Source organism: Geotrypetes seraphini, chromosome 1 (genome assembly GCF_902459505.1).
Source record: "Geotrypetes seraphini chromosome 1, aGeoSer1.1, whole genome shotgun sequence".
In the NCBI taxonomy this organism is placed as follows: domain Eukaryota; kingdom Metazoa; phylum Chordata; class Amphibia; order Gymnophiona; family Dermophiidae; genus Geotrypetes; species Geotrypetes seraphini.
This window is the reverse complement of record NC_047084.1, coordinates 193,064,825-193,086,486: the sequence shown is the minus strand read 5'-3', so window position 1 is coordinate 193,086,486 and position 21,662 is coordinate 193,064,825. Positions and strand designations below refer to the sequence as shown.

At 47.2% G+C, this 21,662-nt stretch overlaps 1 protein-coding gene across 3 annotated transcripts in view; it reads right to left on the bottom strand.

Moving 5' to 3' along the window:
* The window catches only part of LOC117359779 (deoxycytidylate deaminase-like), a 108,692-nt gene that overhangs the window by 21,893 nt on the left and 65,137 nt on the right, over positions 1–21,662 (bottom strand). For all 3 annotated transcript variants that reach the window (XM_033943022.1, XM_033943032.1, XM_033943014.1), the window contains exon 2: positions 17,220–17,325. In XM_033943022.1, the coding sequence (XP_033798913.1) occupies positions 17,220–17,270 (51 nt within the window). In that variant the 5' untranslated portion in view covers positions 17,271–17,325. The remainder of the gene's footprint in view (positions 1–17,219; positions 17,326–21,662) is intronic.

The window sequence follows — 21,662 nt, the reverse complement described above, 5'->3', positions numbered from 1 at the left end:
CCGATCCTGCCCCAGCCCCGCCTCCAATCCCGCCCCAGCCCCGCCCCCTGCTCTCGTTGGGCAGGAAATCTGCACATGCGCGGATGCCCTCCTGCATGACGGAAAGCTTTTCAAAAACCAGACAATGTGCCAGGTTTTGAAAAGTCGTCCGGACCCTCGGACATGTCTTCAAAAGGAGGACATATCCAGAGAAATCCGAACGTCTGGTAACCCTAACCAGATGACCACTGGAGAGATCAAGGCATAACCCTCCCTTAATCCCCCAGTGGTCACTGACTCCTCCCATCCCCCAAAGATGTGACAGTGGCAGTACATACTAGGCTTTATGACATGATGGCTATTTCTATTAGAGAAGCAAGCTGGTCCCAGGTCAATGGTCAGTGCAATGGACTGTAGAAAAGGGGTTCCAGGGCCATATCCTACTTTAATTGATACACATGTGGTGGAAAGTGTAAGCCGTCCAAAAACCACTAAATACCTGCTGTACCTACATATAGGCGACACCTGCAGGCTTGAGGGTTATTGTAGCGGTGCATTTTTCTTCTGTCCCTGGGTGCTCACAGTACAATATAGGGGTGTTTCAGTAAATGTATTTTGGACCTATTATGTAAAGTGCACTGCAGTGCCCCTTAGGCTGTCTCACTGCTCTGCTGGGATGTCTGTTTGGCAAATCTATGAGAAATGCTGTCCCAATGGCTTGTTTGTTTGTGTTTCCATAGGTTGTATCCCCCTCCCCCCCATAAATGGTATTTAAAGAATACTGAGCACAAAAAAATCTAGAAAATGGAAATTTTGGAACAAAAATATAGATTTCTTTTCTAGTTCAAAATCACTCTATTCATCATTTGATTTTTGGACATTTTTCACAAAACATCCCAAAAAGGACAGACATCATATAAAAAATGTCCCTTTATACTTCTATAGTTTCTCAAAATCTACTTTGTTTAAAATCAACTGCTAGCATTTCCTAAGGGAAATAATACTTTGGAAGAACTTTAAGGGCTCCTTTTACTAAGGTGCGCTAGCGGTTTTAGCGCACGCTTAGCATGCTCTACAATGCCGTGCGCGCTAAACGCTAACGTCTCCATACAGCTTGCATTAGTATATTTTATTTAGCATGTGGTTAGCATGCGCTAAAAACATTAGCGCACCTTAGTAAAAGGAGACCTAAGGGCTCCTTTTACAAAGGCGCACGAGCGGTTTAACACGCATAATAGCACGTGCTACACCGCTGGACGCACTAGCCGCTACCGCCTCCGCTTGAGCAGGCAGTAGTTTTTGGCCAGTGCGGGGGTTAGCGCGTGATGAAAAGTCGCACGCGCGTTAACCCTGCTAGCGCGCCTTTGTAAAAGGAGCCCCTAAGACTTTAAGTTTGAAAGCAGCAGAGTCAGAAAAAAAATTGACAATGTTATGCAGGACTGGTTTACTCCTTGGATTATCTCAGTAAAAAGTACAACCCAATTTGATAATATTTTAACTGATATGTGAATTAATCAAGAAATTTTACTTTATATGACCTCTTTGGGAAAATTTTTAAAAATCTTTTTTCATGTTGTATTAAAGGGGGAAATTCTAAAAATAGGGTGGTAGAATTAGGAGTACGTGTTAGGAAATTCTTTTTCACGGAGTTGGTCGATACCTGGAATGCCCTCCCAAGGGAGGTGGTGGAGAGGAAAACTGTGACGGAATTCAAAAAAGCATGGAATAAACACAGAGGACCTAAAAATGGTGACTAGGTTAGCTGCCGCTAGGTGCCCTAATTGGGGATGCCTAACTGAATTCTGCATAAATTTTTTAAACAAAATTGGTTTAATTGACTACACCATTAAAAACCAATTAAAAACTTAAAAAAAAAAAATCAATTCAGTTCCACACAGAATATCAAGTGGTACCCAGTGATGCCTAAGTTGAGGAGCTTACCGATGCCTACCTGAAAAGTAGGCATGGATAGGGGCAGAGAATAGACGTAGCTGACTTAGGCATTGCTAGGCTTCTGTGTTAGGTCAGAAAAACTCTGGCCTAATGTAATGGTGCCTATCATCAGGATGCCTAGTGATGCCTAAGCCCACTTAGGCACCACTAGGAGTGATTCTATAAATGGCACTGTGTAGTTGATTGACAACCATGCTGACTGGCGCCATTTATATAATTAAGCCTGTTACCTCATTGGTGCTCTTTAGTTTTACCATTTTCACTTCTCTAGAAAAAGATTTGGTTCGCTATTAATACATTACAAGTATTTAAATGTTTTTATCAAATCTCCCTTGTTCCTCTTTTCCTCTAGAGTTTGCATATTCAGGTCTTCCAGTCTCCACATATGTATTTTGGCGCAAACCCTCTATCATTTGTGTCACCTTTCTCTGGACTGCTTCAAGTCTTCTTATATCCTTTGCCAGATATGATCTCCAAAATTGAACACAATATTCCAAGTGGGGCCTCACTAATGACCTGAACAGGGGCATCAACACCTCCTTTCTTCTGCTGGTTACACCGCTCTATAAGCCAACCATCCTTCTAGCTATAGCCACCGCCTTATCACACTGTTTCTTTGCCTTACGATCCTCAGACACTAAGGGCTAGATTCACTAAGCCCACCGATCAAGTCCTTAGTGACTTAGTGACTCCTTTGCAACCCGATTCTCCTCTGACCCGATTCACTAACCTCATGGCCGATCATCCTCTGATCCGATCCGATCAGTGCAGGCAAATGAGGGGAAATGACATGCAAAGTAGGAAGGACGTGATTCACTACTCAAATGCAGGCACACCGACTGGGATGCCCGATCCAAAAACAAGCAACTGCTGAGGACCAGTAGTTTGTGTAAAAACCCTGTTCTCTGCCCAGATTCTTCTGCTCTGGTCACCCTGCACTCTGCCCCAATCTCCTGCTTCTCTGCTCTCTGCCCCAACTCTCCTGCCCTTCTCCACAATGCAAGCCTGTGGTTTTAACCCGCGGGTTTAAATCGGGTTAAAACCACGGGCTTGCGAAGTTAAGTAATAAGGGCTCGAGAAAAGTAAAAAGTTAAATTTTTTTTTTTCTCCAACTCTGCCGATCACTGGAGAGCGATCCGTGCAGTCAGCTGGGGGCATGATTCTGATCGTCCTCATTTGCATGAGGATGCTTCATGAATCAGTCCACCGGGATCCGGATCGGATCGTTAGGCTGTTTTGTAGATCTGGCCCTATCACCCTAAGATCTCTCTCCCCATCCATACATATCAGCCTCTCACCTCCCAGCACCTCCCTCCGATTTCTACTCCAGATGCATCACTCTGCACTTTGCATTGAATTTTAATTGCCAGACATTAGACCAGTGCTTCTTTAAATCTGTCATGGGGGACCCTCAGCCAGTCAAGTTTTCGTGATATCCCTAATTAGGGATTTGCATGCCTGTCACCTCTATTATATGCAAATCTGCCTCTATTCATTAGGGATATCACAAAAGCCTGAATGGCTTCGGGTCCCCCAGGACAGGTTTAAGATTCACTACATTAGACCATTCCTCTAACATTTGCAGATCGTTTTTCATGTTTTCCATTATAAATTATATGATCTGCCGGAATACCTTGATCTAAAGTAACAACCACTTCTTCTACAAATGATTCAGCCAAAATATTTCCCCAGCTAGTTCTTTCATTATCTAGTTCACTTATAATATTAAAGATCTTACTCTGAATATGTTGCCAAATCATCTTGTGTAATTACTAAATCTAAGACATTTTCTTCTGGATGAGTAGAAAATCTTAACTATATTAAGAAGTTATTTAGACAAATTATCACTATCAATTATCCTAGCTAAGAAATACTTCCTTTTCTGCTGCTGAATTTTATCCTTGTATAATCCAACCTGCTGTCTCCCTAAATACTTTAATTTATTTGTTTTCCCTCTTTGTCAAGCCCTTTCTAATTTCCTGCTTTGAGTATCATTTTTAGAATAATTTCCTAACTTTGAGTTATCATTTTTAGAATAGTACTTAGGGCTCCTTTTACTAGCGTTCGCTAAACAAAAAATACTAACGCAAGCTCTATGGAGGCATTAGCGTTTAGTGCGTGCGGTATTGTAGCGTGCGCAAAACCGCTACCGCACCTTAGTAAAAGGAGCCCTTAGTGAATTTTTAATTGGTGCTATTTATAAAATTCAGTCCAATGTGCTCAAAACGCTAAGATAAAGGAGTATAAACCATTATAAATGCTATGATCTAGTCAAATCCTAACATCTAATACTTTTCAGTGAGAGATGATGTAGGCCTGGGCCTATTGAAGAGCAATTCTGGAGTCCATTATCTTTGATGGTAAAACGTATCATAGATTCTGTGTCATTCAGTCAAAGATTGAAAACATGGGGCGAGGCAAGGGAATGGTTCCCCAGAAATCAGTTACAGCAATAAGATTATATTGTATAACAAATCAGATTTTTAGGGGCATTTTGAAAACACTAAGATGTCCAAAAACAGCATAAATCAGCACTTGGACTCAGGGCCGGATTAAAGGGTAGGCCCAGTAGGTACGTGCCTCGGGCCTGAAAACATCAGGGGGGCCCACTAGCATTAGGGGAAGGCAAATAGACTGTCCGGGCATCTCTTCCCCTTCTAGGGCCAGCGTAAGGGGCAGCAAACAGGGCAGGGGGCCCTTGACTGTGTGGTGAGGTGAAATAAGCTTCCTTCCCTTCGACTCCCTCACCGCCTTCTCTCTTGCTGCTTCCGCAGCCTGTAAGCAAATTGAACCCATGCCACGGGGCTGCTCTAATACTGTGGGAGAGAGACACTCGAAATTGAGGAAACCATGCAAGAGACCAAAGAGGGGGGATGGCAAATAAATGAATGATAGTGATTACAGGGGGTAGAAATATGGTAAAATGGGAGGCTGTGGAAGGAATGAGATGGACAGTGGGAGAGCTTTGTGGTGAAAGAAGGTGATGGAAACTTAAGGCCTCTTTTACAAAGCCGAGAAAGGAATTTTACCATGACAAAGGCACCAAAGTCCATTCAGCTCCTATGGGCTTCAGTGTCTTTGCTGTGATAGAATTGCTACTGCGACTTTGTAAAAGAGGCACTTAAAAGGTATCTAAAAAGGAAGAACATAAGAACTGCCATCACCGAATCAAACTTATGGTCCATCAAGTCCGGCGATCCGCACACGCGGAGGCCCTGCCCTGCCTGGCGTAAATTAAGTCACCCACATCCCTCTATGCCTCTCATAAGACGATGTGCATCTAGTTTGCTTTTAAATCCTAGAACGGTGGAATCCGCAATAACCTCCTCTGGGAGAGCATTCCAGGTGTCCACCACTCGTTGCGTGAAGCAGAACTTCCTGATATTTGTAAAAAGAAGGAAAATCATTAGAGGGTGAAATTTAAGTGGACAGAGGCAGAACAAAAAAAGAGGAAAGCAAAAATAGGAAGATCAATATATCAGAGGCAGATGCAGCAAGGAAATGGAATGAGAGAGGAGAAGAGACAAATGGACAGCAGCTTCTTGAGGGAGAATTAACAGAAGACTGATAGGAAAGCGGAAAAGAGAATTGAAACCCATATGATGAAAAAATAAAATGTCCAGACAACAAAAGATAGGAAAAGCATTTTATTTGAAATGTTTTAAATTTAGGAAAGTTCTGGTGGCTCCGCTAACTGACCTTTTCAATGAGTCTCTAGAGTCAGGAGAGCTCAGAACGGTTTATATGAGTTTATTCAGGTACTCTAGCATTTTTCCCTGTCTGTCCCTTGGATCTAAAGCACACAGCCTTAAAAAGAAAGTGCTACCTTTGTTTTTGTGGTTGTGGAGTGGGGCCTCATTCCTTTCCCACAGACCCCCATAGATCCCACTCATGAACAGACTTGGATCCTGGCAGGCAAGAATTTAGCCAGGACCTGACTCGAAGATAGACCCTGTGTCTTTCAGGTGGGAAAAAAGGGCAAAATATTTGATTCGAGGTCCACATTTACTCGTATTTGTATCCCCAAATAGCACAGTTGCTTTCCTGCCCAGTTGAGCATGGGGAAATGAAGGAACAAAATTATCTGTAGGAATGGTGAGGAGATGGGGATCTAGAATGCAGGGACAGTGAGGGGATGGGGCTACGAAGTGTGCTTCACTGAAGGGATGAGGTAGGAACAGGAAAAAAAAAAAAGTCTTTGGTTGCAGGGAGAGAATGAGGATGAACCTTTGTCCCCATGTTATTCTCTACTGCTCACCAAAAAACAGTGAGCATATAATTTGCATGTTCTTTGTGCTGAATATAGCCTGGCAAAACAAAAATCATTCCTAACCTGGTACAGTGGTGCCTCGCATAACGGACGCCTCGCACAGCGAACGCTGCGCACAACGAACTTCAGGTCTTGCTTCCCACAACGAACTTCGTTTCACACAACGAAGTCGCCCGAGCTGCATCGCTTAACTGCCCTCTCTCCGCCTGGCTCCCTGTGCAGTGGCGCTACATATTTTAAACCCCCCTGCCGCCGCTGCTGCATATTTTTAAGCCTCTGCCGCCACCGCATATTTTTAAACCTCCCCCCGCCGCCACATATTTTTTTAAAAAAGCCACCACTGCTGCAACTTTAATCTCACCCGCTCACTCGAACTGGTGGTCTAGCAAATTTCCCAGCCAGAAGCGCAGACAGAGATCAAGAGCAAGCCTTCTGTGCTACTGCCTGGGCCTGCGCTGATCTCTGAATGGCTGCAGTCAGCTCTCGCGGGACTCACAAGAACTAACTGCAGCCAGCTCTCGCGGGACTCACAAGAACTAACTGCAGCCATTCGGAGATCGGCATGGGCCCACACAGGCGTGCAGAGGAATTGCTCCTGATCTCTGCGCTTCTGGCCTGTACGCCACTGGCTGGGAAAGATGGGAGGAATTAAAAAAGGTACTGGGGAGTATGTGGGGGGTGATTATAATACACAGCAAGGATCAACAAAACCCCTGTCTCCCCTCCCCTTCACATATATCCCCTCTATATCATGCTAACAGAATACCACAGTCACATATAGCAGGAATAGGGTTAGGATAGTGCAACTAGGGCAACTGTCCCCCCTGGTCAAAGAGAGCCGTAAGCCTCTGCCTGGACTTTGCAGTCCCCAGTTGTGTCTAACACCAGCTCTAACAAGATAAATTTATCTTTTTTTATGTCATCTTAGCATATTTTATGCTACAGAACGAATTATTTTTTTTAACATGTATTGTTATGGGAAAACGCGTTTCACATAACGAACTTTTCGCATAACAAACTTGCTCCTGGAACGAATTAAGTTCGTTGTGTGAGGCACCACTGTATTTTTTACTGGGTTGTTGGAGCTTTGTGCATCAGGCCCTGAGTATATGCTATAAGAAGACTTACGAGTGTTATGTGTTCTTATAGAATATTAGTTTAAGTCAGCATGTCTAATTGTAGCTGCAAAAGTTGATGCCAGGCCTATGGCATACACATTAGCACCTAATTGCAGCAGTGATTTGGTAGGAAGTGGGAGTAGGACTTGAGGAGGAAGTTGATTCCAATAACTAGGTAGGAAGTGGGAGTAGGAAAGGTGTCTGGTGCTCTGGAGGTGTTATGTGCCAATTATTGGCTTTGACTAAGCCTATCAATCAATTAAGTTAGTTGCTTACATTGGCTAGGTGCACTTTACTGTTTTATTACTTGAGATAGCTAGGTACTTGGGACCTGGGTAAACTTATTAGCACATAATTACAGAATAGGTGCTATACTCTTATCTCTCCTTGCTTGTGGGGTTAATGAATGCTTTTTGTGCTCCGACAGATCTACAGGTATTCATATTTTGTCTCTACAGGCTAAACATTTTCCCTGTCTTTCTAAAACAGTATAGGATGCTGGATCTGCTGTCCCTGAAACTGTTTTCTATCTGAAAACCCCTATGAATCACCCCACTCAGCACAGGATAGAAACTAGTACATACTTTTAGAGACCTTCTTTTACATCTCTTATCTCTGCTTGTTTGTGAGGGCTCCATTGGAGATTGATTTCACAGCTACACTGTCTACACACCCCTGGTTGCTTTGGCCCTCCTACCCTGCACCTTATCCCAACCATTCCCAGTCTATTACCTTTATTCAAAAGCAAAGAAATTGACCCTGGAGAATCCACAGAGAAAAAGTCCAAGAGAAACCAAAACACTGGAGAGATGATGTTCCTGAATTGGACTTTATTAAAAAATATATTGATTTGGTTTTTGAAGCGCGTCATATGCAGAGCTTCTACGCATCTATACTTTTGGATTGTTTAGCCTTTCCACATATCTTTCATCCTAGTACTGTCAGGGACCCCTGAGGAAGATTACTGTTGAAACACGGACAATGTTGTTAGCACAGCGCAGCCGCTAGCACGGCTTTGTAAAAGAGGCCGTAAGTGTACAATTACACACATGAATGGCAGTACAGTATTTTTAATCTAAGCACCCTATTATAGAATGAGGGGGAATCTGCTTAGTATGCAAGGATACTGTTTAAAATATTTATGTATTTTACCACGTTGCTTCCTGAACAGTAGATTACACATTTTTTAAATTAAAAAAAACTGGATTTTCACTATATATATAAGCACCCAATATTTCCGGCTCCGGGGATTTCTTGCTTCCCTACAAATCCAAATGCAAGCAGTAAACAGTAAGGGCCTGATTCTGTACAGGCTGCCTACGAAATTGGCGTTGACTAATGTGGCGCTAAGCGTGATTCTATAAAAATCAAGCACACTGTATAGCAGGGATCTCAAAGTCCCTCCTCGAGGGCTGGAATCCAGTTGGGTTTTCAGGATTTCCCCACAGAATATGCATGAGATCTATTAGCATACAATGAAAGCAGTGCATGCACATAGATCTCATGCATATTCATTGGGGAAATCCTGAAAACCCAACTGGATTGCGGCCCTCAAGGAGGGACTTTGAGACCCCTGCTGTATAGCATCATGCTTAGGGCCGTCTAAGTGGTGTTAGGTGTCACTAGTCATCCTAACCTTCAGGTGCACCATATTTATGACAGAGTTTTCTTGGCTTAAATATGTGCACCTAAGTCAAAAAGAGATGTCCATGGTCCATCCCCTAATTGCACCTGCTTTATATAGAATCATGTTTTTGAGTTAGGCACCTAACTTTCAATTAAGACCAATTAATGCCAATTATTTACTTATTTGGCTAGTTTTATATCCCATCCTCCCCAACGAGCTCAGAATGGGTAACAAGGTTGACATACATAAAGCATAGACAAATTATGAATTTACATTTGTACAGTAATGTTAGATAAACGGAGTCAAGTTTAGCATACAATTTGGTCTTTAAGTTAACATACGGTTATTTCCATCTTCATAAGCACATAAGCATTGCCTCTGCCGAGTCAGACCATAGGTCCATCATGCCCAGCAGTCTGCTTCCACGGCGGCCTCCCAGGTCAATGACCTGTAGTGATTTATTACTCTAAAGCATTTTGTACAGTACAGTAACCCTCTAATTGTACCCCTGAATCCCCTTTTCCTTCAGGAACTCGTCCAGTCCCTTTTTGAAACCCTAAGTCGTACTCTGCTCTACCACCCCCTCTGGAAGCGCATTCCAGGTGTCCACCACCCTCTGAGTGAAGCTGAACTTCCTAGCATTTGTTCTGAACCTATCTCCCTTCAATTTTTTTGAGTGCCCTCTAGTTTTTGTTGCCCCCGCCAGTCTGAAGAATCTGTCCCTCTCTACCTTCGCTATACCCTTCATGATCTTATAAGTTTCTATCATATCCCCTCTAAGTCTCTGCTTTTCCAGGGAAAAGAGCCCCAGCTTCTCCAGCCTCTCAGCATATGAGAGGTTTTCCTGGCCCCTTATCATTTTGTTGCTCTTCTCTTCAGTTAACAGAGTGAACTAGTTCAGCATACATTAGAATACATTTGGTTTGAAGGGAGTGACTGGATTTATGGGAAGAGGTAAGTTTTTAATTGCTTTCCTGAAGTTCAGAAGCCCTTTGAGGGATCCGATGTGAGGAGGCAGTTGATTGCAATAACTTGGTAGGAATAAAAAGCCCGAGAGCCTGTCTCGACGGGCGGCTCTAACGCGGAGCTGGGTGGCCTGCGTTTGCCGTCCGTCGGGGGGGGTGGATAGGAGGAGGGGGATAGGTAAAAAATTTTAAAGAGGGAAGGAGGTCTTTCACACTGTGGGAAGGACCTCCTATAAGGTCAAATTGGGGCCGCAGGGTGGGGTAGGGTGGGGGGGTATATAAGCTGTAGGCTCGGAGGACCGTAACGGTTTCCGGTCCTCCGAGGCAGCTTTCAGCTTTGGGCGTCGTCGAGTGGTGCGATCGGGCCTACCTCGTGCTTGCTGTTGTCTGCTGTACAGTCGGGAGATGGCCAGTTCGCCTTCTATGGACCCCTCCGATGCTGTTGAGCTGTCCCTCCTTGCCGGTGACTCCCTCGACGAGGCAGACCCGGATCCGGTGAGCGTGGTGGCTGGGGGGGGTAGAGCCTTGCCTCCTCGGCGCTCGCGTTCGGCCGCCCGAACTGCGATAGCGCTGGAGGTGAGCGGGGAGGTGCCGGATGATTGTAGTCCTGCGGGGTCTACCCACAGGGGCAGTTGCCGCCGGTCGGGTGTCCGGGGGAGGGGCCGAGGCTTGTCCCGGGGTGTTACTGGGCCGGATGGAGCTCTGTCTGGGGCTCTCGGTGGGGTAAGTGGGACTTTAGCGGTAGGGGTCCTTCCTGCTCCTAACCTGCCTTTGACTGCACAGGGTGCTGTGGGGCAGGTTGGAGTTGTGCGGGAGTCTGGCCGGTTGGGGGCGGCGTCTTCTTCCTCGGGGGAGGGTGGTATGTGGGGGACAGGGTGGTGGAGCTTCCGGTTCTTCCATCGACGTCTGGGATGGGTCCTGGGTTGCCTGCCGGCCCTCCTGGTTGGTGGCTGCCTTGGATGTCTGGGCATTGGGGGGCTCCTTGGGGCTCTGCCCCTTGGGCTATGGTACCGCCCCCGTTTCCCGGGGTTGTTCCTCCGTCGACTTGGGGTGCGGGCGCTGCGGTAGGAGGTGGCTCGCGGGGGTTAGAGGTCATGGGAGATCGGCAGGCGGGGGCTTGGACTCCGGGGCTAACGTTCCCTCATGCTGCGCAGGTTGCTGGCCCCTGTCTGGATTTTTTCCCCCAGGATGTCATCGCTGGACGTGAGAGCCGGGCAGGGCCGTCTGCTGCGGGAGTATCGAGCGGAGGACATGCAGCAGTCCAGCGGCCGGGAGTTGAGGAGCCGGTGCTGCCAGCTGGAAGGATTTTGGATACGGTGGTAGCTGCGGACGGCGCCACTCCTGGAGCAGACGTTGCCGGAAACAGGACGGACAGCGACAGGATAACGGGTAACATGGCCCTCGTGGCTGGGGCTGGGGGCAAAGGGAGGAAGGGGAAGGGGAAGGGGAAGGGTAAGAAGGGACGTCGGACTAGGGCTTCTTCTTCGTCCTCTTCGTCTTCTTTAACCTCTTCTTCTCCTTCTTCGACGTCGTCTTCTTCGTCGGGGTCACCTCGGCAGGTAGCAAGTGACGGGCATGTGCGGGAAGGTGATGATCGGGGGGTCCCTGCCCTCGTGGCGCTCTCGGAATTGTTCCACGGTCACTGCGTCATAAGATTAAGAAGCGTGCTTGTATTGATGTTTTTAAGCTTTTAGAGGGTCGGGTGCGCGGACGTAAGAAGAAAACCAAGAAGGAGGCTGGGAAGCCGAAAGTGGGATTAGTTTCCCGCAATGTCTTGAACTGGACGCGTGCGTTCTTGAGGTTAGCCAGTGTCTGGGGGCGGGAGCGTCCTCAAGACTATGGTCTTTTGCTGGCCTACGCGGACTCTATTCTGGATGCGTATCAGCGGTTCGGTGGGTGGGCATGGCTCAATTATGACGAAGCGTTTCGGGACAAGATGGAGGAGAATAGGCACATGTCTTGGGGCACGCAAGACATTAATCTATGGTTGACGCATATGGCGAAACCCGGTGGGTCTGGGTCGAGTGTGTCCAGTAAGCCGGGGTCTCCATTCCCGGCGGGAGTTCGTTCCTTTCGTCCTCCGGGAGGCTCTGGGGCGGGGGGTGGCCCTGGCGTCTGTTGGCTGTTCAATAAATCTTCCTGTTCCTTTCCTGAATGCCACTTCCGCCATGCCTGTTCCTTATGTGGGCAAGCGCACTCGGCGCTCAAATGCCCCAAGAGAGGAGTGGGGGCGCCTCCCGCCCCAGCCAAGTGAATTAGGGGATCCTGGGTTGCCCACTCCGGTCCGGGTGGGTGTCATGCAGCCTTGGTTGGATCAATACAAGGATGTGCGGGCGGCGGGGGTTCTAGCTCGAGGATTTCGGGAGGGTTTTGTGATTCCTTGTTCGTTGCCTCAGTCCAACGTACAGTCTTCTAACGCGTCTTCTGTGTCTCAGTTGCGGGAGGAAGTGCAGCGGAAGTTGCGTGAGGAACTTGATATGGGGCGGGTTGCTGGTCCCTTTCGGGAGCGCCCGTTCCCAGTAATGGTGTTGTCTCCTTTGGGGATCATTCCAAAAAAGGAACCTGGTAAATATCGCTTGATCCATAATTTATCCAGGCCTGTGGGGCACTCTGTGAATGATGGCATCCCTCGTGACCTCTGTTCTGTTCGATATGCTTCTTTTGATAGTGCGTTACAGTTGGTGCGCATTGCAGGCCGGGGAGCCTTGTTAGCCAAGGTTGACATTGAATCGGCCTTCCGGTTGCTACCGGTTCATCCGTCTTCCTATCCGTTACTGGGGTTTCGGTTTGCAGGTGCATTTTATTTTGATAAGTGTTTGCCGATGGGTTGCTCGATATCCTGTGCCTTTTTCGAGTTATTTAGTTCGTTCCTACATTGGGTTACAGTGCGGCGCGCGGGAAAGGCGTCGGTAGTTCACTATTTAGATGATTTTCTTTTCGTTGGGGGGGCGGGTTCGGCTGATTGTGAACTGCTAAAATCTACGTTTGAGTGCATGGCGGCGGACTTCGGGGTGCCATTAGCTGCTGATAAATCTGAGGGGCCTACTTCATGTCTCACCTTTTTGGGTATCGAGATTGACTCGCGGTCCATGGTGACTCGGCTTCCGCAGTGCAAGGTACATCAGTTGCTGTCTTTGATCACCTTGGTGTGGGGTACTCGAAAGCCTACTTTGCGGGTTGTTCAGTCTTTGTTGGGGTCGCTTAATTTTGCTTGTCGGGTCCTGCCTATGGGACGGGCCTTTTCTCGTCGTTTAGCGGTGGCAACGTCGGGTGTTCGTGATCGTCGTCACTTCGTTCGGATCACAGCAGGGATCAGGGCGGATTTACAGATGTGGTCGTTGTTCCTCACTCAATTTAATGGGTCTCTCCCGATCCAGTTCCCGGACGTTTCCAGCTTAGATCTAGACCTGCAATCGGATGCGGCTGGCGGTGTGGGTTTCGGGCTTTATTGTCAAGGAGATTGGTGCGCTGCTGCGTGGCCGGAGAGTTGGCGACGGGCTGGTGTTACCCGCAATGTGACCTTGCTGGAACTTTTCCCCTTATTAGTGGCATGCGACTTATGGCCGGAGAAGTTGCGGAATAGGCGTGTCGTTTTCTGGTGTGACAACATGGGAGTGGTTGAAGTTGTGAATCGGCAAGCTGCTAGATGTTTGCAGGTGAATGCGGTGATGCGAGAACTTGTTCTGCGTTGTTTACGCCTTAACTTATACATTAGGGCTCGTCATGTACCTGGTGTTCAGAATAGGCTTGCTGACGCCCTCTCTCGTTTTCAATTCTTGCAGTTTCGAGAGCTGGCTCCTGCAGCGAAGGTGGAGGGGTCGCCGATGCCGGAGCGTTTGTGGAACCTGGTGGTGAACGGATCTGGCGAATGTTGCAGCAGTCTGTAGCTCCTTCCACTTGGACCCGATACAATCGGGGTTTCTCGACCGTGTTCGGATTCCTGCGTGCTCGGGGTTGGGTCCCGGGCCCTGTATCTGAGGTTTTGCTGGCTGACTTCCTGGCCGGTTCTCATCTCGAGGGCTATTCCCGTAGCGCGGCGGCTGGCCACTTAACGGGCTTTGCTTTCTTTTGTAGGGCCTTTGGTTGGTCCTGCCCTGCGTCAGGTTTTTTGCCCCGTCGGATGCTGGCCGCCTGGGGTCGGGTGGCGCCGCAGCTGCCCGACTCCCGGCTACCGGTAACGCATGCCTTGTTATCCCGTCTTCTGGAATTATTGCCGGTAGTGGCGAGATCGGCCTTTGAAGCCTGTTTGTTCCATGCTGCATTCTCGTTGGCCTTTTACGGAGCCTTGCGGGTGGGGGAGTTGCTAGTTCACCCAGCGGACATCTCGGGTTCTAGGGGGCTCCTGTTTAGCCAAGTTCAGGTGGATCAGAGTTTGGTGCGCCTCTTCATTGCCCGTTCTAAGTCGGACCAGCTGGGCAGGGGACGCACGGTGGTTCTACACCGTGTGGTGGGTTGCGCTTCGTGCCCTGTCTTATCCCTGGCTGCCTATATGGCGGTTCGTCCTCATCTTGATCTGGCCTTGTTGATCCATGCGGATGGGGCGAGGCTCACGCGTTATCAATTTTTGGCGGTCTTGCGGCGGGCTCTGAATCAGTGTGGTGAGGACCCGACGCGCTATGGCACTCACTCATTCCGCATTGGTGCGGCTACCAGTGCTTTTGAGGCGGGTGTGCCTGCTGCGGCTATTCAACAAATTGGCCGTTGGTCGTCCGCGGCCTATCGCGGTTATATTCGTCCGTCGGGTTCTGGACGGATTGGTTCCCAGTAGGGGGGACTGAGTTGATGGGTGTTACAGTTAGTGGTGTTGGGGGAACTTGCATTGGGGGTGGGCTGTACTGGTTCACTGCATGGCTTTCTGTTACTAACCCCTGGGTTTTCGGGTTTTGTGATGTGCGTGACTGCTGAGTTTTGCCTTGCAGATGCTGTTCGGCGGGTACTGTCGGTGTGGATCATCGGGCACTCCTTTGTCCATTGGGCGGGGGAGCGTGCCGTGGTCAGACCGTGCGGTCAGCACTTGGGCCTTCAGCGGTGTGGAGTCTACGTCTCGTGGTGGGGTCAGCGAGGCATGCGGTGGCATCAACTGTTGCCTCTTCTCGATGACCTTCGACATCGTGCTCGGCGTCCGGATCTGTTGCTGCTTCATCTTGGGGGCAATGATGTTGACTCGTTTAGCGGGAAATGTTTAATTGACACTGTTATTGATGATCTCGGGGTGATTCGGGGTTGGTTTCCGGCTGCCCGGATTGTTTGGTCCGACATTATACCACGCCCTAAGCGGTTGGTGTCGCGTAGGTGGACCAGAGGGCTAATCAAGGTTAATCGTCAGATCGGTCGGTGGGTGGAAGCTAGAGGGGGATTGCAGATTAGGCACTCTTGGGTTGATGTCACTTGTTCTGGATTGTTTTACAGGGATAGAGTGCACCTCTCGGACATCGGGTGGGATCTATTGTTAGACGATTTTGCTTCTTGTTGTGAACGAGTGCTAGACCTCTAACCGCAGCTCTGTTCATTGTTGGGGGGGCCTGTAACGAGTTTCAGGCCTGTGGCGGTATCCCGAGCTACTGGCGGCTGGTCTCATCATGGGATGAGTGGTAGGCCGGCTGGGAGCCGTGCCGGTGGGTCGGATGACCCTGGACAATGGGGCATGTGGGGACATGCCACCCCTCGGACCCTTGCTTAGACGGCAGGGTCGGGGGCCATCTTCATCTATGCCGGTAGCTCGGGATCAGGGGTCACAATGGTGGGTTCCATTGTGGCGGTTTAATTAGACAAAAGGTTATGTAATGATGTTTATTATGTTGTTTACTATATGTAAATTGTATCTAAATATGTTTTACAATAAACAGTGCTGCGGCCAGGTTTATCCACTCAGGTCTATGTTTTTATTGGTGAAAGGGTTTGGATTGGTATTTAAGGTTAAAGGTATGCATTGGGGAAGCGGGCCACTCCAGCTTCCGCTGTTATAAAAAGCCCGAGAGCCTGTCTCGACGGGCGGCTCTAACGCGGAGCTGGGTGGCCTGCGTTTGCCGTCCGTCAGGGGGGGTGGATAGGAGGAGGGGGATAGGTAAAAAATTTTAAAGAGGGAAGGAGGTCTTTCACACTGTGGGAAGGACCTCCTATAAGGTCAAATTGGGGCCGCAGGGTGGGGTAGGGTGGGGGGGTATATAAGCTGTAGGCTCGGAGGACCGTAACGGTTTCCGGTCCTCCGAGGCAGCTTTCCCGCCCTCCCGCCCGTTAGTTCAGTGCGAGGTAGAGTGGTGAGTTTTTGTTTTTGTTTTTTTTTGGTTGGCGGTATCCCGAGCTACTGGCGGCTGGTCTCATCATGGGATGAGTGGTAGGCCGGCTGGGAGCCGTGCCGGTGGGTCGGATGACCCTGGACAATGGGGCATGTGGGGACATGCCACCCCTCGGACCCTTGCTTAGACGGCAGGGTCGGGGGCCATCTTCATCTATGCCGGTAGCTCGGGATCAGGGGTCACAATGGTGGGTTCCATTGTGGCGGTTTAATTAGACAAAAGGTTATGTAATGATGTTTATTATGTTGTTTACTATATGTAAATTGTATCTAAATATGTTTTACAATAAACAGTGCTGCGGCCAGGTTTATCCACTCAGGTCTATGTTTTTATTGGTGAAAGGGTTTGGATTGGTATTTAAGGTTAAAGGTATGCATTGGGGAAGCGGGCCACTCCAGCTTCCGCTGTTAGTGGGAATAGGAAAGGTGTCTGGTGCTCTGGAGGTGTTATGTGCCAACTATTGGTTTCGACTAAGCCTATCAATTAATTAAGTTAGTTGCTTACATTGGCTAGGTGCACTTTACTGTTTACTTAACTTTACTGTTTTATTACTTGGGATATAGCTAGGTGCTTGGGACCTGGGTTGGCCACTGTTGGAAACAGGATACTGGGCTTGATGGATCTTTGGTCTGTCCTAGTATGGAAGTTCTTATACTCTTATGTGAGCCAAGTATAAGGATAATCAGGCCATTGTGACATCACTGATGAGGCTGGCTCTTAGGCATTGGTGGATTGAGGCATTATGACATCACAATCTCATCTCTGGAATGTTGCTGCTATTTAGGTTTCTACCAGGTACTTGGGACCTAATTTGGCCACTGTTGGAAACAGGATACTGGGCTTGATGGACCTTGGGTCTGTCCCAGTATGGTAATTCTTATGTTCTTAAGTGGACTTTATAGAATTTGGGGGGGTAAATGAAATGTATAATGTTTCTGTACTGCACAAACTGTACATTCCACATTCTATGTTGAAGCTTATGAACAGATCTTAAGATTTGTCTCTGCTTACCTGAGTGTGTGGATCCCTGCTTTGCTTTGCAGCTAAAACAGCTACTGCCATGAAATAGTCAGGCCATTCCAAAACGTCACTTCTAGGTAAAGTTGTACCTACATGACTGGCAATAAAATAAATTAAAAAAAAAAAAGTTAAGAAAATAAATTTTTCTAGTGTAATTTGCAGATTCATTAAAAAAAAAAAAAAAGTCAACATAGTACTGAAAAAGCCTTTACACATCCTATGGCTTTTTAAGAGTACCTGTTGGAAAGGCATCCATCTTTTTGTCTGCCTTTATAAACAGGTGCACACACTCCCCCATACTGCCCCTGACACCCTAACAAGACACACTTTACCAAGGCTTTTCACACCCAGTCACTGAACAGACAAGCATGGATTTGAAAATGGAGGAAGAACCAACGTACCAGTTTGTCACATTTTAACCCCCCCGCCCCCCACTGATTCTATGTAGGCCACCTAAAGAGGGGTGTGCGAGGCAGATGCGAGTGCAAATCAGATAACAAGGTGTCAAAACTCAATAACTGGAGTTCACTGGCATCAGTTTGAGACTTGTGTGCACATCTGGTCTAGTCACTATTCTGTAACATCCACACCTATATTTCATAGCACACAACTCAAAAAGGGGGGGCGTTCCCAGGAATTAGATTTGTGCACCCAATTGCTATCAGCTGGGTGTGAGGATTTACACCAGGTTTCAGCAGGCATTAGTGCTTGCACCCAAAGATGGGCACAGGAACCTGCCATAAGCACTATTCTATAGAACAGGGGTAGGGAACTCCGGTCCTTGAGAGCCGTAGTCCAGTTGAGTTTTCAGGATTTCCCCAATGAATATGCATTGAAAGCAGTGCATGCAAATAGATCTCATGCATATTCACTGGAGAAATCCTGAAAACCTGACTGGAATACGGCTCTCGAGGACCGGAGTTCCCTACCCCTGCTATAGAAGGTTGCTTAGTACTAAGGGAGGAATTTATCAATGTGTGCTACTGTTAAGATGGGTTGCTTTACCACAAGTTATGCAATTTTAGCACTAAGTTTCATTGAATAAAATGGGTAAAATAGCACAACTTGTGGCAAATAACCCATCTTAACATAGCACACATTGATGAATTCCCCCCTCCCCTCCCCCCCCATGACCTTTATAGAATTGGTAGCACAGGTCTTAAGGCCGTATAACTTTAGACACCATTTACTGAATCCAGCCCTAAGTGTGCACTTTTCTACTTTTTTTGCTTGGTTTTTACTGTTAGATTTGAAATAGAGAATGACACGGGGACAAATTTATCCCCATCCCCCGCATAAAATCAATTTCCCTGTCCCATCCCCACAAGTTTTATCGCTGTCCCTGTCCCATTCCTGTAAGTTTTAGCCTTCACCGCACAAACTTCAAATACTTATGATTTTAAAGTGTTTGAGGCTTGTGCAGATGAGGACAGAGCTTAGGCATTGGTGGAATGAGGTATTATGACATCACAATCTGAACTCTAGAATGTCGCTGCTTATGATTTTAAAGTGTTTGAGGCTTGTGCAGATGAGGACAGAGCTTACAGAAATGGGGCAGGGACAGGAAAATAATTCGCCGGGACAGGATGGGGAAAAATTTGTCCCCATGTCTTTCTCTAAGTTGATACCACAAAGTTGGACTTGATCACGAGGCCGTTTTGGGAAGATACATCTCCTCGTTTGATTACAAGCCTACCAGATGAATCCCTAAGCTAAGTGCTGAGTTTTCCTGCAGGGGACGGCTGGGGGTGGGGGTGGGGGGTTCTTTCAGTGGGACTTCCTGCCTTATATATGCACATTGAGTGATTTATAAATATTAAATATCACAGTTCATTTGAACACTTTTTAATTGTTTTGAGCACATGTGAGGTGTCCAGTGATGGTGTGCAGGTGAGTGGGTTTTTACCCGCTTTCCAGTTGTGTCAAGCGCGGGAGAATTTTCTCCCTTCACTAACTCCTCACACTTAGGACACCTCGTTTCACAAATTAATTATTTGTAGTTTTTGTGGAATGTGTTTATGTGCGCAGGTGAGTCCACTGTAAGAACCTACTGACTAGTTCTGCTTTTTTGTGGTATCTTTCTAAGTATCTATAGCAGTTTCGTTGGAGATTTTGATTGCATTTCTTTAAATTGAAGCACACAGAAAGGTAGAGACTGACTGAATTTTGGTTTTGGTTTCTGTTTCGGCACTGAAACCAAAACTCCCCCATCCTCTACACCAGTGGTCTCAAACTTTCACCCCTCCAGGTACTATTTTGAGGCCCTCGGTATGTTTATCATAATCACAAAAGTAAAATAAAACCGTTTCTTGATATGTTTCTTTAGCTATAAATTACAATATTATTAAGACTTAGCCAAAAGGAAAGATTTATAAACTAAAGAGTTTTACCTCATGCAAAACTGTCATTTCTTTAATAAGACATAAACTATTTTTTCTGAGGCCCTCCAAGTACCTACAAATCCAAAATGTGGCCCTGCAAAGGGTTTGACTTTGAGACCACTGCTCTACAGCTACCACTTCACACAACTTCCCTTCTACCTTGATGAGGCTTCATTGGTTGCCAATCAAGGCCCGACTTATTGGAATTCATAAGATGTCTGCGAGAATTTGCCCAGAATATTGAGGGCTCCTTTTACTAAGGTGCGCTAGCGTTTTTAGCACGCGCTAACCACGTGCTAAATGAAAAGTACTAACGCAAGCTCTATGGAGGCGTTAGTGTTTAGCGCGTGCGCTAAAACCGCTAGCACGCCTTTGTAAAAGAAGCCCTTAATCTCTTTATTTTCATTTCCTCGGTCCCCATCGACCTCACAAGTTAATGATTCTCGTTTGGTGTATTTTCCATCTTTCGCTACGGTTAAGTATATATATATACTAGTCTTTAAGCCCGTTACATTAACGGGTGCTAGAACATATGTGTGTGTGTCTGTCTTTCTTTCTTTCTCTCTCTCTCCTTAGCCGCTTTCTTTCTTTCTGCCTTTCTTTTTCCTTGGCTGTCCATCACCACCCCTTGCCTGCTCCCCCTGTCCATTTTCCCTTCCTTTTACCTCCTCTGTGTCCACCACCACCCCTTCACTGCTCTCCTTATGCAGTAGCAGCCCTTCTCCCTTTGTTTTACCTCCCCCCTGTCCAGCAGCACCTCTTTCCTTCTCCCCCTGTCCAACATTAGTCCTCCGTTCCTTTTTCTTCACCTCCCCTGTCCATCAGCATCTCTTTCCTTCTCCCCCTGTCCAGCAGTAGGCATCCCTTCCTTTTTTATCCCCCCTCCTCCTTCTTATCCCTATGATACTCTTACCTTGCTCTGCCCCTGATCAGAGGTTCCCGACAGCCGCCCAGTTGCACCCATTGGAAAAGTTCCCACTGTCGCATCCCACACCCCTCCTGATGCGGCTCCCGCTGTCCTTTCTGTCTGTCTCTGTCCCTGGCCCCCTTTGCCTGTCTGTCTTTCTGTGTATCTCCCTGCCCCTGTGTCTTTCTTCTTTTCTTTCTGTCTCCCTTCCTCCATCTATCTGTCTATCCAAAGCAGCATCCCATCCCCCTCCATTTCCCTCCCCCCCAGTTCCCTGTGCAGCAGCATTAGCGTTTCCTCTACCCCCCCCTTCCCTTCCCTTCCCGCGGTCCGGACTACAAAGGTGGTGATTCCAGCAGCGCTTGCATCAGTCTCCACACACTGCTTCGGGCCCTTCTGCTGCCCGGATTTACTCTGGCACATCCCTGATGACATCATCAGAGACGCGGTAGAGCAAATCAGGGCAGTAGAAGGGCCCGAAGCAGCGTGTGAAGACTGATGCACACGCTGCTGGAATCGCCATTCGGGCCCACGGGAAGAGAAGGGGGTGGGCGGCAAAGGAGGAACGGAGATCGGCGGCGGCGGCAGGAGGAACGGAGATCGTCGTCTGGCTGCAGTCCGGCGATAGGCTGGTGACGTATTAGCGCGCATGCGCACTCCTTCGGCCACAGACCTACACGCACGGAACACGCAAATAGGAGTGCGCATGCGCGGCTAGCTCTTTATTATATTAGATATTTAGTGGAAATGAGGTAGTCATAGATTATATATATATATATATATATATATATATATAAATGGGGACCAAGGAAATGAAAATATATATATATATATATATATAAAAATATATATTATATATATAAAATATATATATATATATATATATATATATATATATATATATATATATATATATATATATATACATACATACCTCATTTCAATTTCAGGCAGTTACAGCTTGATGTTCTCTGCCAATTACAATGATAACTATTTTATCTTATTTCCTATTTTGTAAGTCTGAAAATTTACTTGTCTGAAAAGTTTTTCCACTAAATTTCTTTTTTTTATTTTTTTTTTACATATATTGTAATTACTTGATATCAGCTTTGAACCTAGTACCAGGAAGTTGGCTGATAATAAGCA